Below are 14,663 nucleotides of genomic sequence, written 5' to 3' on the forward strand. Positions count from 1 at the left end.
TATCAAATTTTTTTTTAAAAAGAAAATTATTTTTTTTTTGAAAACGTGGGCCTATAGGCCCACTAAGCCCCCAAAATTTTAAAGGGGAGTTTACTTTTTGGGGGCCTTTTAAATTATAAATTTTTTTCACTCTTACAACATGTGGGCTAGGCCCAATAATTAGGGGGCTTGTCAAATTGACAACTCTAATTATTATTATGTATAGAAAATTATCATATTTTGTTTACATGCAAAGAGAAATATTTTATAGTATTATTGACAAAGAAAAATCAATACAAAATTTAAAAATGTTGCACTCTGTAGAAATTTGGATGTTTTTAATATTTTGTTACAAGATTATATAAGCAACAAGCTTATAATATTTTGGTATTTAGTTTTTGTCATCGACTATTTTCTTGTTCCCATTGAAAGAGAAGAAAAAAATCCGCCACTCACAAATGCCCTTCCTCTTTCGTAATGTTTTCAGTTGTGCAGTTGTAAACTTACTTTCTTACTGGGTATTCAGTCCAGATGTCTCATAATATCACAAATTTCATATTTAAAGCTCAGTGATACTCCTATTTTTGTCAAATTATCTACTTATATAAAAATATGTTAGAAATGAATTTGGACATGAATATTTCTTAATATAAAACAATTCACTCAAAACTAAATTAATTTTACCAGTCCAATTCAAACATATACTAAGTGTAAAATTTTCAAAATATGTTTATTTTTTGGCATGGAGTTTTAAATATACTATGAAAAAAGAACAAGAGATATAAATTATATTGGAAGGAAAAAGGTACAAGCAGCAAATAATTGTGTGGATATTTAGTTGCATTATACATTCTTTCTAGTAGAGAAAAACAAGGTCGCAAGCACTTTCAATATCACAGACCGAGAAGTGAGAACCAAGAGAGATAATAAACTCTTTTTAGGAAAAAGTTATAAGCTTTGTCAAAAATAAAAGATAAAAAGTTTACAGGCAGTGAACAATTTTTATTTTGCTTGACATTTGATTACATTCTACATTCTTTTTAGTAGAAAACTAAGATGAAAGCCTGTAACGCTTTTACATGTGTGACCTTTATACACTGTTGGCAAACTAATTAAATAACGAAGAAAAGGGGGAAATAATTACACAATCCTGTGAGGTATAGTGAAGTTCAAATATCACCTAGATATAGAATCCATCAATGCATGAGAACGGTTGCTTCACGGAAACTAATCTAGCTAGCAGCATAGTTTCAGTAACCATGTTGCATTCATATTATTATTCTTTATATTCATTCTCAATTTGAGATGTTTTTGCATGACAGGCATGTTCAGATAAATCCTCCTCATTGAGCATTAAATCTGATCTCCCATCTCTGTTTAGGAAACTGACAAAATTGAACGGATAGCACAGAAAAGCCTCCTTTTGCTAAATTAAGCACGTTTTGTTGCCCTTCCTCTAGTCACAGACTTTGAGTAGAGCTCCTCATATTGTGCTGCTGAAGAATCCCAGCTGAAATCTATGTTCATGTCCTTCTGAACAAGTTGCTTCCAACTCTTAGGATCGTTTGTGAAGAGATTAATTGCACGTACTAAGGCATCGTTTATTCCCTGTCAAAATTGTGTTATTAAAGTTTAAAAGACCAACAAACGACATAAAATAATGTTTCATCGATAGATGGGAATGTTGAAAGGTGAATAAGGTAGATTAGACATACATCAGGTTAACTAAAGCTTTGCATAACTGACTCTATAGTAGACATGAGATGACAATCAGTCATACATGACTAAAATAGGACCAATTTTGCTTAATTTTAATTATAGAGGTACTCGATTGGCTCAACAAAACTTGGGAAATCAAAATAATCCATGCTACGAACACTAAGATTGCAATTAAACCTATATAATAAGAAAGTATAATTAATTTGGCTAAAATGCATTTTCAGCCTCCCACATTTTAAAATCTAGCGATTTTAATCCCTTAACTTTAGTTCATTTTACAAATGGTTGGCCCCTCTTGATTTTGACTCGACCAACACTGACGTGACATTTTTCTTTTTTATGATTACGTGGAATATATAGCTCATTTAAAATAAAAAAAACTAGAGCTCATTTTATTTTTTTTAAATTGCCAACTCATTTTTTAATTTTTTTTTTAAAAACTTGTCAACTCTTTTTCAGTCTTTTATCTTTTACTTAATAATCATTTCAGTCTTATATCTTTCACAAAATTATACAAGTTTGTCATTTTTTTAAAGACTAAAATGAATATCGCGTTAAAGATAAATGATGAAAAGAAATAAAAAGATAAAGGACCAAAATTTTAAATTAGCCAAAATTAAAAAAATGAAGAGACAATATCAAAAAATGAGTTGACAATTTTTTTTTAAATATAACAAATGAGCTGTATATTCCACGTAATCATAAAAAATATATAATGCCATGCCAGAGTTAACCAAGTTAAAATCAATAGGGTCAACCATTTGTAAAAAGGACTTAAGTTAAGGGGGTAAAATTGCAATTTTCGAACTAGGGGGCCAAAATTGCTGGATTTTGAAACTTGAGAAGCCAAAAGTGCATTTTAGCCAATTAATTTTTTATTCTCACACTCTCTTGTTTCGTAAATACTGAAAATAAAAATTATATATTATAATTATTAGATAATTTAAACTAGTATCAGTTTTTCATCCCCTGACCTAAAGATGGAGGTGGGGGTGGACCAAACCTACACCATTACCTACTTTATCCTAAACAACATGACAGCATCTGCCATGTTGGACAGTAATGATGTGATATTTTATTTTACCTTCTCATCGGCATTCAAGAATGTAAATCCATTTCGAAACTGTGAAGGTATTGTATCATCATCAACGTCAAAAACACTGAAAAAATGAGATATAATTTAGTCAATAATCAGAAATAAGTACACTACATGTCATATGCTATGCTAACCTGTCATTTAGGCCACCGGTTTTTCTGGCAATAGGTATGGCACCATATCTCATTGATATCATCTGCACGAAAGATATTAGGAAAATGTGTAAAGTAAAAAGAGCTGAATTTAGGCCTACCATTATGTTTGCTCTTGACCAACTTATATGACCATATTTGTACAGTTGGATTCTTTATCATGTCATTTTTTTTCATTCAGGTGGAGAAAATGGATTTTGGGGGCACACAATTGAGTTTGACTAGATAAATATCATTTAATAGTGGAGTAATGATAAATATATAAGCATCAATAATCATGAATATGATACAGTTTTCTGAAAAATAAAACAATTTTTACTGGAAACATGTATCATGAAAGAATGGAACATGGATTTGTCATACCTGTGTTAGGCCACAAGGTTCAAAGATTGATGGAATGATGAACATGTCAGATGCAGCATAAATAGCATGGGAGAGAGACTCATCATACTTCAATATCAACCTTATGTGGTCGTGATTCTGAAAGTGGTTGGCAATGCCCTCAAATTCTCTCTAGAGAAGAGAAACCCGATAATCAGTCGCCAGAAAATAAGAGCAATTAATTGGCATGTCAGAAAAATCAATTTCATTAACAACCTACTTCCAAAAGAACCAAAACATTTAAAATTAAATAACCAGATCTCAATCTTCCCTTTCATATAACTGTGTCTTGTCTCCCACACCCTCATTAATTTAAAACATAAACGAGTTTATATAGGTTCATACATAAATTACTGTACCTATTATTTATTACTTTGATTTTAGTATTGAAATCATTATTTGACTGTTCTAGGCATATTCCCTCAGTTATAATATAAAAATCATTATTTTCTGTTTTGCTGTGTTTAGTTATTTTCTTTTGCTGTTCTAGGCATATTCCCTCAGTTATAATATAGAAATCATTATCTTTAGGTTACTAAGATGATACAAAGGAATGAACCCTTAATGCTGCTAACTACTCAATCCCACACCAATACCCCAAGTCTAGTGGCTTAACTAAAGATTTTTTTTATTACTACAATTAAATTTGCACTTAGAAATTAGCTTTTAAGTACATGCCACCAGCATACTAAATATTAATACATTTATAAGCTAAAGCAATCAGAAAGACAAATAACTTTCAGGCCTTTCATCATCATTACATTCTGCAACGGTGTGATTAAGGATCCTCACCTCTGGTTATATAGTTCACTGAAACATATACCAGTGTAAAATAGTCTTTGTGCTGATAATGAATTCCACCTATGCTCTATGGTGACTTTCTTCTGCTATAGTGTTTTAGCAGTCTCCACTCTAATGTGGAATAGAATACCTCTAGATTTCAGATATAAGGAAAGAAAATATGACCTGAATATGAGGGACTGGACTTGAACCAAGTAGAACAAATTGTCCTCCCAGTTCCAATGTTAGATATATTGCATGTCGGATAAGATGAACACCTTTTTGTGGAACCAATCTTGTAATGCAGCCAACCTATCATAGAAGACAATAGAAAGATCCAACTATTAAAGCAACTTCATTCGTAAGTTCTAAGAATAAATAATTTCTAAATGAGTAACAAATATTTAGAAATTTCCAAAAAAGACATCATTTCACGGCATATATAAAATGTCTGCAAGGCAAGCAGCAAATGACACCATAAAGCAACATCCATAAATTATTTGAATAGAATACAGGAACTTATAATTTGTTGGGAAATATGTAAATTCTTAGAATTTGGGACTGGGGTAAAGATTGATCATCATTTTTCAGAGCTAAAGTCCTATATTGAGACATCACCACTGGTATTTGTCAACTCAAATGATCAACTAGGGGGTGTTTCACCAACACTTTAAGAGCTTCTTGATAAAATATATGTAACATTGTTCATGTAAATGCTCCCTCAAGTTGGTAAATATGCTAAAAGTGCAAAAAGAAATTTTGATAACTCCTTCCTTTTGACACACTCTTAATGATTGTGTTAGATGAAATGAGAAATACCTTATAATAAATTCTTATTATCTTAGCATATCACTAAGGGTTAGTTGCTTATCTTAGAGTATCTCAGTTGTAATCATGATTTGTTTCCCTATTTGATTAGGGTTAGGAGTCTAGTTAGTAAAAACATGTTTCAATGATTAGTCTCCCACATTAAGCCATAACCAAAAATTAAAATATTTCATCCCTTCCCTCTATCTAAAAACCACAGCGTCAAAATGGTATCAGAGCAACACCATCCTTTGACCCATCCTGTCACTATTCAACTGTTTAGAACTCTAATACTTCTTTCCCTTTTGTTGTATGTACAAAAATGCTAGCCATTATTTCTCTCCCAAATTCTTTGTGCTAGTGTTTTTTATGTCTCCTCCACTGTGAATCTCTGGCACGAATTCTTTCTATCAAAGCTGCACACTCCGACATGTCCTCCCTCCCAGCACGTTGATACAGTTTTTCTGGCAACCACCACCACTATTCACTGCCATTGGAAAAAATTTAGATTGAGACCGCCAACCAATCTACGGTCTCCCAAAATTTCAAGTCCAGTAGCCCAAAAATGTGCACACACGCTCTGCTTTTCAGTTGCATTTTGGGTGATTAAAAGCAAAAATGACAAAGCTTGAATAAAGTGTAAACTATAATTTAAAAATGACGAAATTTCAACCAAAAAAAACAAAGACATAAGAGCAAACTATAATTTATTGTATCAAATAAAGTGTCCAATAAAATTAGAATATATCATTACCAATGGCCTCCTAACGTCTGCAGAAGAAAGACCTAGATTCCTTCTCAAGGCTTCCTTATTCTCTGATTTCCCTTGAAGATCATTTGCATTGTACTGGACTTGAAGAAATGGATCAGTGGCAGGATTCCATATATCAGTGTCAATACCATTAAGAATACCGATGAACTTTTTGGAGTGGGTAGAGAGAGTTGAATGGAGGCCTTTACCTCCCTGCATTTTGTACAGTAATGTCATTCATGAGAACAACTTTTAAGATTGAAAACTGAAGTTGTGGAGATTGCTTGATTATGCATTTATCCAAACTTAAAAACATTTAGGATGAATTATGTATGATTCTCCATTATTTTTTCTAACTGAAGATAGTGTCAACTCCAAAGATCAATAAAAAAAATCATTTACTATCAGATCTCCTAGTACCCTTACATTGCACGTAACAGTGTCAAATGCCAAATAGCTACTACATATACATATGCAATAGTCTTTCATTTATTATTTGAAACAAAGCCCTTGTATATTCTTAAGAATCATAACTTCAAAAAGCTTAAGGTGTTAGGAAAAGCACATGAGTGTTTTTTTTTTTTTATAAAAAAAACACATGAGTGGTGTTAGATTTAGAACACATCCCTAACTTGAAATCCATTAGGCCAGCAGCATGGACAAAGCACGAACCCACTCAAAAAAAATTTGCTGGATTTATAGTTCAATCAGAAAGAGAGAAGTAGCATGGATCAAATTCTTCGCCAGTTGGTCATACAGGCTCAAGTCAAATACTAAGTCAAGGACCAACTCTCCCAAAAGCTTTCAGATGAAGGCATCTGAATGGTTATATATTTCTAACAATTCTTTCCTGGAACAATCTGCTTAGCATAGAAAGGAGAGTAAAGTAGATGCAATTATAGGACAAGAACAAGAAATGCTTGTTCACAGTTGATATTAGAACAATCTGCTTGCCTTATTATTTCATTAATTAATAAAAAGTGGATATTTTGATAAACTAGAAAATAGTTAATATGCACAAGAACAAAAAATGAACCATACCTCTGCAGTTCTCACTTCTTGAGCATAAGTGGGGGACACTGTTGTTACAATGTTTGAGTAAACAACTGCACCCTGACAATTGGAAGGTAAACTATTACTTATATTTGCTCATAAATAGCAGAATAGATAATCATTTTATGAGTATACCTTGACAGAATTGACTCTGTTATGTGCTGAGTTGTCCTGCATTCTATCTGGTCTGTTTAGCTGGTGGCTATCAAGACCACATGCTTCCAACTCTGAAGCTCCTGCAGTCCCTTGATACTCAAAGTTGTGGCATGTAAAACATATCCTAGCTGAATTTAATCCTTTTGGGGCATATACATCCCAATATAGAGGAGCCTAGCATGGTAGCAATATGATGTAATTCTATAAGTTACTCAAAGAAAAAAAGTTTGATAAAAACAATTTGATAGGCCATACAATAAATGCTGTCTGCCAATCATGGCAATGGATGATATCTGGCTTCTTGCCAGCTTGAAGAAGAAACTCAAGAGCTGCACGGCTAAAATATGAAAATCTTCTGAAGTCGTCATGCGCGCCATAATAATCTCCTCTCCAAAAGAACTTACCAGGATGATGAGGCTCAATGAAATAAACAGGAAGGCCTGCATATAGGTCTAATCTATTAAACGATTGAAATATTTAACGATTGACCTTCAACCCTAAACCCTGTAAAGACAACCAACTACAATGGAAATATTTAACGATTGACCTTCAACAGTGCCAACCCAGATTTTATTTTTGAATAATTGACCATCAAAGTATGACTCTATCACCACATCCAAAGCCTGCAAGAATAATCAAATTGTAACAAATTAGTTGAAGATACCAACCACCAAGACTCCATCGACATCTTTGATTCTTTTCTGAATAAATAGCATACTCTTAAGTCACCAATGCGGTCATATTGCATACAGTCATATTTGGGAAGTATAATTTCAACAAGGTGTCCTTTCTTTTGCAATGCTTTACTTAGACCACTGATAACATCCCCCAAGCCACCAACCTGTTACGGAAATAACTCAATCTAAATATCAGTACATAACGTGAAAAACAGACTAGCAGAAAGCAGAAGATCATGTACCATCCTAGGAAGAATAATATGGAAAGGTATAATGAAATAATCAAACAGGGAGCTTCTTAACTATGTTAAATTTGAAGTTAAGAAATACTCCTAGAGAATCCATTGGAAAAAACACTACTAATGTTAAATCTGAGAGTAAATGTAGTGACATAATCTGTTTGTTTCCTCAAGGAATCTTCCAAATGACCAATCTCCTGGGGAAGTAATGAATGGTTTTGACAAGATACCCTTAAGGATTGTTGGAGTTCAGTCTGACCAAATTATCCTTAAACCTAAAAAGTACAAATTTCATATGCATCCAAAGGACCCACCTTTCTCATATAAAGCCAAATCCCAAAATTGGATCGACAAAAATTCTTCTGAGGTCTGTTTACAAACCCATTGTGGTTCAAATTTAGACAATAGCCTAGCCCACATACACCATGCATATGCAATTACACAGTAAATTACTCTAAGATACCCTTAGAGTTTTGGCTTTAGGCCTAGCTCAACCCAAAAAATCAGCCAAGAGGTGAGGTATGTCCAAACCTTATATAAAAGTGGTTGAAATAACACAGATCTCAACAAATGCATTAAGATAATATATTGCAAGACATTTTTCATATATTGTGGTTTAAGCTTGTAACAAATATACCCTTTGGAAAAGGAAGAAGAACCAAAGAATATAGTTTGAGATTGAGATGATATTTGAGACTAAAGATGGGGTTAGAGATTGCATAGACAGTTTGTGAAATTGGAAGGTAGAAAAACCCACAAACAAAGAGAGAACCTTAGCGAGAAACGACAGCCAAAAGTTGTTCACGGTTGATGAGAAAAGAATCATGGAAATAATGATATTTTACCATGAAAACTAACAAAAGAGGGAAGCTGGCATACAAAGGGTCATCAGAGACTCAGAGTGAATGCGCAACTGGTGAGAAGAAAAGAATCATGGAGATAATGACATTATTACCGATGTGTTCTAGATTTTTGGTAACTCAACAGTAGAATGGTGACAGGACATATCACGGATGATGATACTACTTTGATACTATGTCAAAGTTATAAGATTAAGTCTTTTAGGTATAAAGGGGGGAAAGGGTATCCTCAAAATAATATTGATATGGCATGAATGATATATTGGGTGTCATTACAAAAGAAAAGTATTGATCCTTATTTATACTAAAATTTGACTCCTAGTCCCAATCTTAATTAAACAATGAAACAAATAATATATATAAGGATATATGGAAACTAGTTTTAAGAGATAATCTAAGATAGGGTCAAAATACTGTAAGATACTTTCACACATTCAAGCAAAGGTCCACTGTCAAAGAAATGGAATGTTGCAATTAGAACAATTCCCATTCTTAATGGGTATAAAACAGTACAAGTGTCTGAAATTCTTAACCACGTGCTACTTATTTCACAAAAAGAATTCAACAACTGGCAAGAAGGAGAAAAAAGATACGAGAGACTGTGTTTTAAGGATGTCTGGAAATTTATTTCAATGCAGAAATTGCACCTAGTATTCCCCTTATTTACATAGAGTAAGAAGATGTTAATGTTGTGCCTCCTTAGCATCATGTCAGTCAGTGTTAGTTATTACAGTCAAAGAATAGATTGTAGGTGAGGGGATAAGATATGTTGAAAGAATCAAAAACATCAGGGATAAAATAAAATGAGTTCACAAGAAATAAAATAAGGATAAGGATACAATGAATGCACCTTAGCTACTGGTGCCATCTCTGCTGCAATATGAATCACGTACAATCCTGGACTAAAGATAAAAGGGGATGCATAAGACAATGGAAGATATATAAAATGCAACATACAATTAAAAATTAATACCTTGTTGCAGATGATGTAAGCCCAAGAAATGCAGATATAGCCTCATGTTCGGTCTTTTCTTTGTAAGCCATATATACATCACTAACACTCTTGTCTCTCTTCCAGACCTTTTCTCTCAAAAGCTTTGCATCATCTACTGATATCTTCTTTTCAAGTGCCCAACCATCAATTAGAAGCAACAACCGACTCCAGAATTCCCACGGCATATCTTCCACTGGTTCATCCGGCGCCCTTCTCTTGCTTTCTTTTTTCAGAAGATCGAGTGTATCTTGAAATTCCTTCACTGACTGCTGATACAACTGAACGTAAGAGTTTATATCTTCATCTGATTTTTGTAGCTGGCTCTCCAATAGTTTTATCTTTTGTTGCATTAGTTCATTAGATTTTTGCAATTTATCAGATGACAGCTTATAGATGTTAGCTTCTTCGAGGGATGCTTCCAATTTATCAACCTTCCTTTGAAGATCCTGGTTTTGTTGCAGCACTGTAACAGCTTGGCTGTCTTGTTTGGTTGCTTTGTCTAGCAGCAATTGCAAATTTTCAACCTTATCAGACAAATCCTTGCATTCAACTCTAAGTGTAGACAGTTCAGATACATCTTCTGGAAATATTGACAGTTTTGATTCCATGTCTTTTAGGGCTGATCGCAAAGATAAGCGTTCTTTTTCCAATACCGCTAAACGTTCATCATTGTTTGCAACATCATTGAGCTGTGCTTTAAATGATTCTATGGCATTCTTCAAAGTGGCATTTTCTTCTCTAATTGAATTTAGCTCCTCGGTAAGGGAATGGATCTTATCATTATGACTTAGATTGTTTGTAATTGCATCACTAAATACTCCATTTTGAAGTTCATGCAATTCAGCATCTCTTCCTTCAATACTGCCCTTTTGCGCCAATTCACTACGCAGTTTCTCCAACTCACCCTCCAAGAGTTCAACACGTGTCTTTTCCTGGGCCGCAACTTCAATCCGCACATCAGACTCGGCCAATCTCATCGCTAAGACATTAATTTCTCCTTGTAAGGCTTCCTTTTCGGCAAGAATCTTTTCAAGGTCTTCAAGTGCATGAACTCTAGCTTGATTCAGAAGAAGGATATCTGCAAAAACAACATACAATTCTTAATAAGAGGTAACAAGACATTTAATAAAAAACTGTGTATTAAAAAAATAAGGAAACCCATAAGTATTCAAGAAAGAAATCTTACTTTTCTCTGCATTTTTTATCATGGCTAACAAATGGTCGAGTTGACTGCCAGACAACTGTTCAGCCCGCTCTGCTCCGTTTACGTTCAAGGCCTATTTCATAATTAAATAATTAGTTAGTAGCAAAAAGGCGTTAACCTGTTGAGTTTTTTTCGACAAGTTTATACAAGTAACAAAATCAGAATAACAACAATGGTGTTCAGAAGCACTTATTTATATTTATTTTATAACATAAACACTTGGTGTTCAGAAGCACTTATTTAAATTTATATTATAACATAAACACTTTTTTTAGTGACTTTTTTAGTAATGTAATGAAAATCATTTACTTGTTTAAGTGTTTAGAAAAACACATGAAAGTAACTTAGGCTCTTCTTGGATATAAATAGCTTAATTAAGCAATTATAGCATAAACGCTTATCATCTAATTGTTTATGTATAAGCTATCTCTATAACAAAAAAATAAAATAAAGTCATATTGGTTTTTGTATATGCTATAAATAAGTTGTTTTCATAAGCTATCTATATGAGCTTATGAAAATAAGATGAAAACAACTATTATTTCCCTAAACTCTCCCAAAAAGTGCTTATGCATGTAGATAAACTCAAATAATTCAATCTAAAGAGCCCTTATTATGATATGTCATGAGCTGTTTTGAGCTTAATTCTATAATCTCGCGGAAATAGCTTAAAGAAACAACCAAGCTGCAGAATTTACTCACCATCATGTCCTGTTGAATTGAAAAATCAGGTCATGCATACATAAACACTTAATAAAATTGTTAATCCAAACACAGAAGACATTGGTATGTAACAGAAGTAGCATTTGTGATAAGAGAGAATAATAAATTGATAGGTACCGATGGTGTGGAATTATTATTAAGAGGCAGTAGAATTGGAGGGTTGAAATTGTGGAGAGAATCATCATCAGAGTTTTGATTTTGATTGAGAGCTCCATCAATGGAAGGGTGTGATGCTTTCTTGATATATTGTCTTTTGTGGCGAGAACTGCAGAGAACAAAAAAGAATACCTAAATTCGAAGCAAAAAAATGAAAAGAGGAATGAATGGAATAGATATTTACCTGGGAATACGGTGTCGCATTTTGCAATAAGGTTGAAAAGGAGAGTGCATTACGCGAGTATTGTTATTATTACAGTTGAAGCCGTTGTTGCTATTCAGATTCCAGCAAATAAAACATGTTGTTAGCTTCGAAGCCATTTTAGCGACCAATTGATCGTTTCTTCTTCTTCTTCTTCAGAATAGAGACGCAGCCTCGTCTTCCTTTGGGTTCAGTGAGTCTTTTATTATTACGGTTTCTTTCATTGTGAAAAAGGAATCTAATTATATTCATTTATTTTAATTGGTAATTATCTGAAGTGTGAAGACAAATACTAGTATTAAGGGTGGTGGTGGTGTACTTAATTGAGCTGAGAGGAGAGTGGAGCGTGAAGTGTACGTATGTCGATGGTGCTTTGCCACGTCATTTGTGACCTTATCTTATAGTCTTAGGACAACGTCTCTTCAATTTATTTCAGTTTAGTTTTGGGGTCCCCTCTGAATCTAATAATCCTCCTCACTTTTATTCTCGCTCACTGGCCAACACCAGATAGCGCTGCTTTCACAATATTGTTAGACACATAATAACTACACACAAATAAATAAAATTAAATAACTTATGATATAAATATTTCTAGTGAATCGCTTATCAACAAACAAAAAGGTGAAGTCACGTTTTTGTTTGAGTGTAGCAGCAATGTGCAAAGCCCATACTCCGCTCCGGATGCAGTGCAATGTTGTCTGTATCTAAATCTCAATGCAATTTGACTTCTTTGACCCAAAAACAGGCTTTGTCTTGCTTAAATTGATTTTAGTTAGAAATAATAAATTTAAAGTTGTCTCACAAGTCGGTGGATTTAGATTTTGAAACTAACAATTTACATTTACTTTAAACAACTAATTTTAAAGCTATTTAGAGTGTGTTTGCTTCATGGGTTTAATTTAAAAAAAAATATTAATATTGTTAAGAAAAAATTTAAAAAAATTGTTTGGATAATAATTTAAATTTATGGGATAATTATTTCGAAATTCCTAATAAATGAATAAAGGTTCCTTCAATATGAATTTTTTATAAAAAAAATTAAGTATGGATCTCTCTATTTTAAAAGACTATAATTATTTTATTTTATTTTTTGGGCTCCTTCTTTCATCTTCTTTTTAAAATAGATGTTCTCTTTAATGTAATTTTTAAAAATGATCGTTTTTTAAATGGTGTATAATATTAGGGGATTTCATTAAAAAAAATGATAAAGTTTTATGTTAAAAAAAATCATGCCCTTTTATTGCTAATTTGGAAGTTATGTTATGGTGTTAGTGTGTGTTTTTTTTTTAATAATAGTAAAAATTAATTATTAATTTTATTATAAAAAAACAGTTTAATATATTACTTTGTATCTCCTTATGATGTCATATGGTGTTAGTGGGGTAACATAGTATCTTACCCCAAAAAAATTTATTCCAATCTACATGGGAATAAGTTTCCCACCAACATAGCTTGGGAATAAATTTTTTACCTTCATTGGATAAACAACGTTAGGTATAATTTGATTATGGGAATAATTTTCTATCTTTTATAACTAACATGAGTTCATTTAATTTCCTATATGCGATTCTTAATAATATATTTTGCAACTTTGAAACAAACATACTTATTTGTGTAAAAAAAAAAATCAGAAGTTAAAAACTTGATTTGAAATAAAACTTAAACAAAAATAATTTTAAAAAATTGACGTCTAATTTGAATAAAATATGTCAATTTTTTAATTTTTTTTGTATATATTTTTTGATGAAAAATAAAATAGAGTGAGAATGATATTTTAATTTAAAATATAAAAAAAATTCAAATTTATTGAACACTTATAAATAAATTTTCCTTTGCCTCTTTTTAATTATATTAACGAAATTTTTGTTTATATTCTATTTCAAAAGAAATATAATGTATTACAATATGTTTTTAATACTAATAATTATTAATTAATTTATTCAAAATTGAAATTATTAATTGTAAATTATAAAGCCTAAAATGAACTAATCAATTTAGGAAATAAATAAATTGAAGAATATATTGATGATTGATAAGTAAATCAGTAACTGATATTATATATAAATGCAAATAAATAATAAATATCATATATAAATGCAAGTAAATAATAAATTTACGTTATTATTAAAAGTATATTATAATAAAGAGGTTGCAACAATAGGAATATTTTTTTCACAATATGGAGTGTCACTCTGTCAACAAGGAGAAAGAAAAACACGTGTGACACGTAATTATTTTTTACTTTATTTATAAATTTAATTAGAGTTTTAATTCATTTATTTTTATTGATTTATAAAATTGATTATCTTATTTTAAAAATTGATAGATTTGATTATTTTTTTTAATTTTTTAATTAAAAAATAATGACGTAAAATTGTTTAAATAGTGTGACATATAATACGACGATATAAAATGATTAACATCCATTAAATTAAAATAAAACGATATAAAATTCCACGTAAGACAGAGTTGTGCTGACGGAGAATTTTTAATAAAAAAAAAAAATATGCTCCGTCTCAATATTCACAAGAGGCAATTTTTAATTATTATAATATCTATATGATATTTCTCATTTGAAAATTAATCCGAAAGCAAAAAAAGCGCATTTGAAGAATGGCTCATTTTGGAACAAATTGGTGTGATTTGAGGGACAAGTGGATTGAGTCACTTAAAGCGTGTGATCATTAGTCTTTGTAGTTGTGAAGGGGAAGTCACTCATTTAGGGGGAAGCTAT

At 31.8% G+C, this 14,663-nt stretch overlaps 1 protein-coding gene across 1 annotated transcript; it reads right to left on the bottom strand.

Annotated features, from left to right (window-relative positions):
* Window positions 1-960: 960 nt before the first annotated feature.
* On the bottom strand, window positions 961-12,224 carry LOC101496673 (probable starch synthase 4, chloroplastic/amyloplastic). The gene is made up of 16 exons (XM_004504647.4): window positions 11,912-12,224; window positions 11,689-11,836; window positions 10,831-10,921; window positions 9,624-10,722; window positions 9,501-9,552; window positions 7,593-7,715; window positions 7,422-7,497; window positions 7,130-7,314; window positions 6,854-7,048; window positions 6,707-6,778; window positions 5,669-5,878; window positions 4,294-4,419; window positions 3,310-3,459; window positions 2,929-2,990; window positions 2,783-2,858; window positions 961-1,587 (listed from the first exon to the last, which is right to left on the bottom strand). Exons 1-16 carry the CDS (start codon window positions 12,046-12,048, stop codon window positions 1,411-1,413), a joined length of 2,979 nt encoding a protein of 992 aa, XP_004504704.1. The 5' UTR covers window positions 12,049-12,224; the 3' UTR covers window positions 961-1,410.
* Between the last annotated feature and the right edge of the window lie 2,439 nt (window positions 12,225-14,663).

This window comes from Cicer arietinum, chromosome 6 (assembly GCF_000331145.2).
Source record: "Cicer arietinum cultivar CDC Frontier isolate Library 1 chromosome 6, Cicar.CDCFrontier_v2.0, whole genome shotgun sequence".
Lineage (NCBI taxonomy): Eukaryota > Viridiplantae > Streptophyta > Magnoliopsida > Fabales > Fabaceae > Cicer > Cicer arietinum.

Excerpts from the sequence above, each read along its gene's own strand:
- LOC101496673 (XM_004504647.4), bottom strand. The coding sequence starts at position 12,048 with ATGGCTTCGAAGCTAACAACATGTTTTATTTGCTGGAATCTGAATAGC. Across the intron at positions 9,553-9,623 it reads CTTACATCATCTGCAACAAG|TCCAGGATTGTACGTGATTC; the intron begins GTATTAATTTTT and ends TTTTATCTTTAG. Across the intron at positions 3,460-4,293 it reads GTCCAGTCCCTCATATTCAG|AGAGAATTTGAGGGCATTGC; the intron begins GTCATATTTTCT and ends TCTCTTCTCTAG.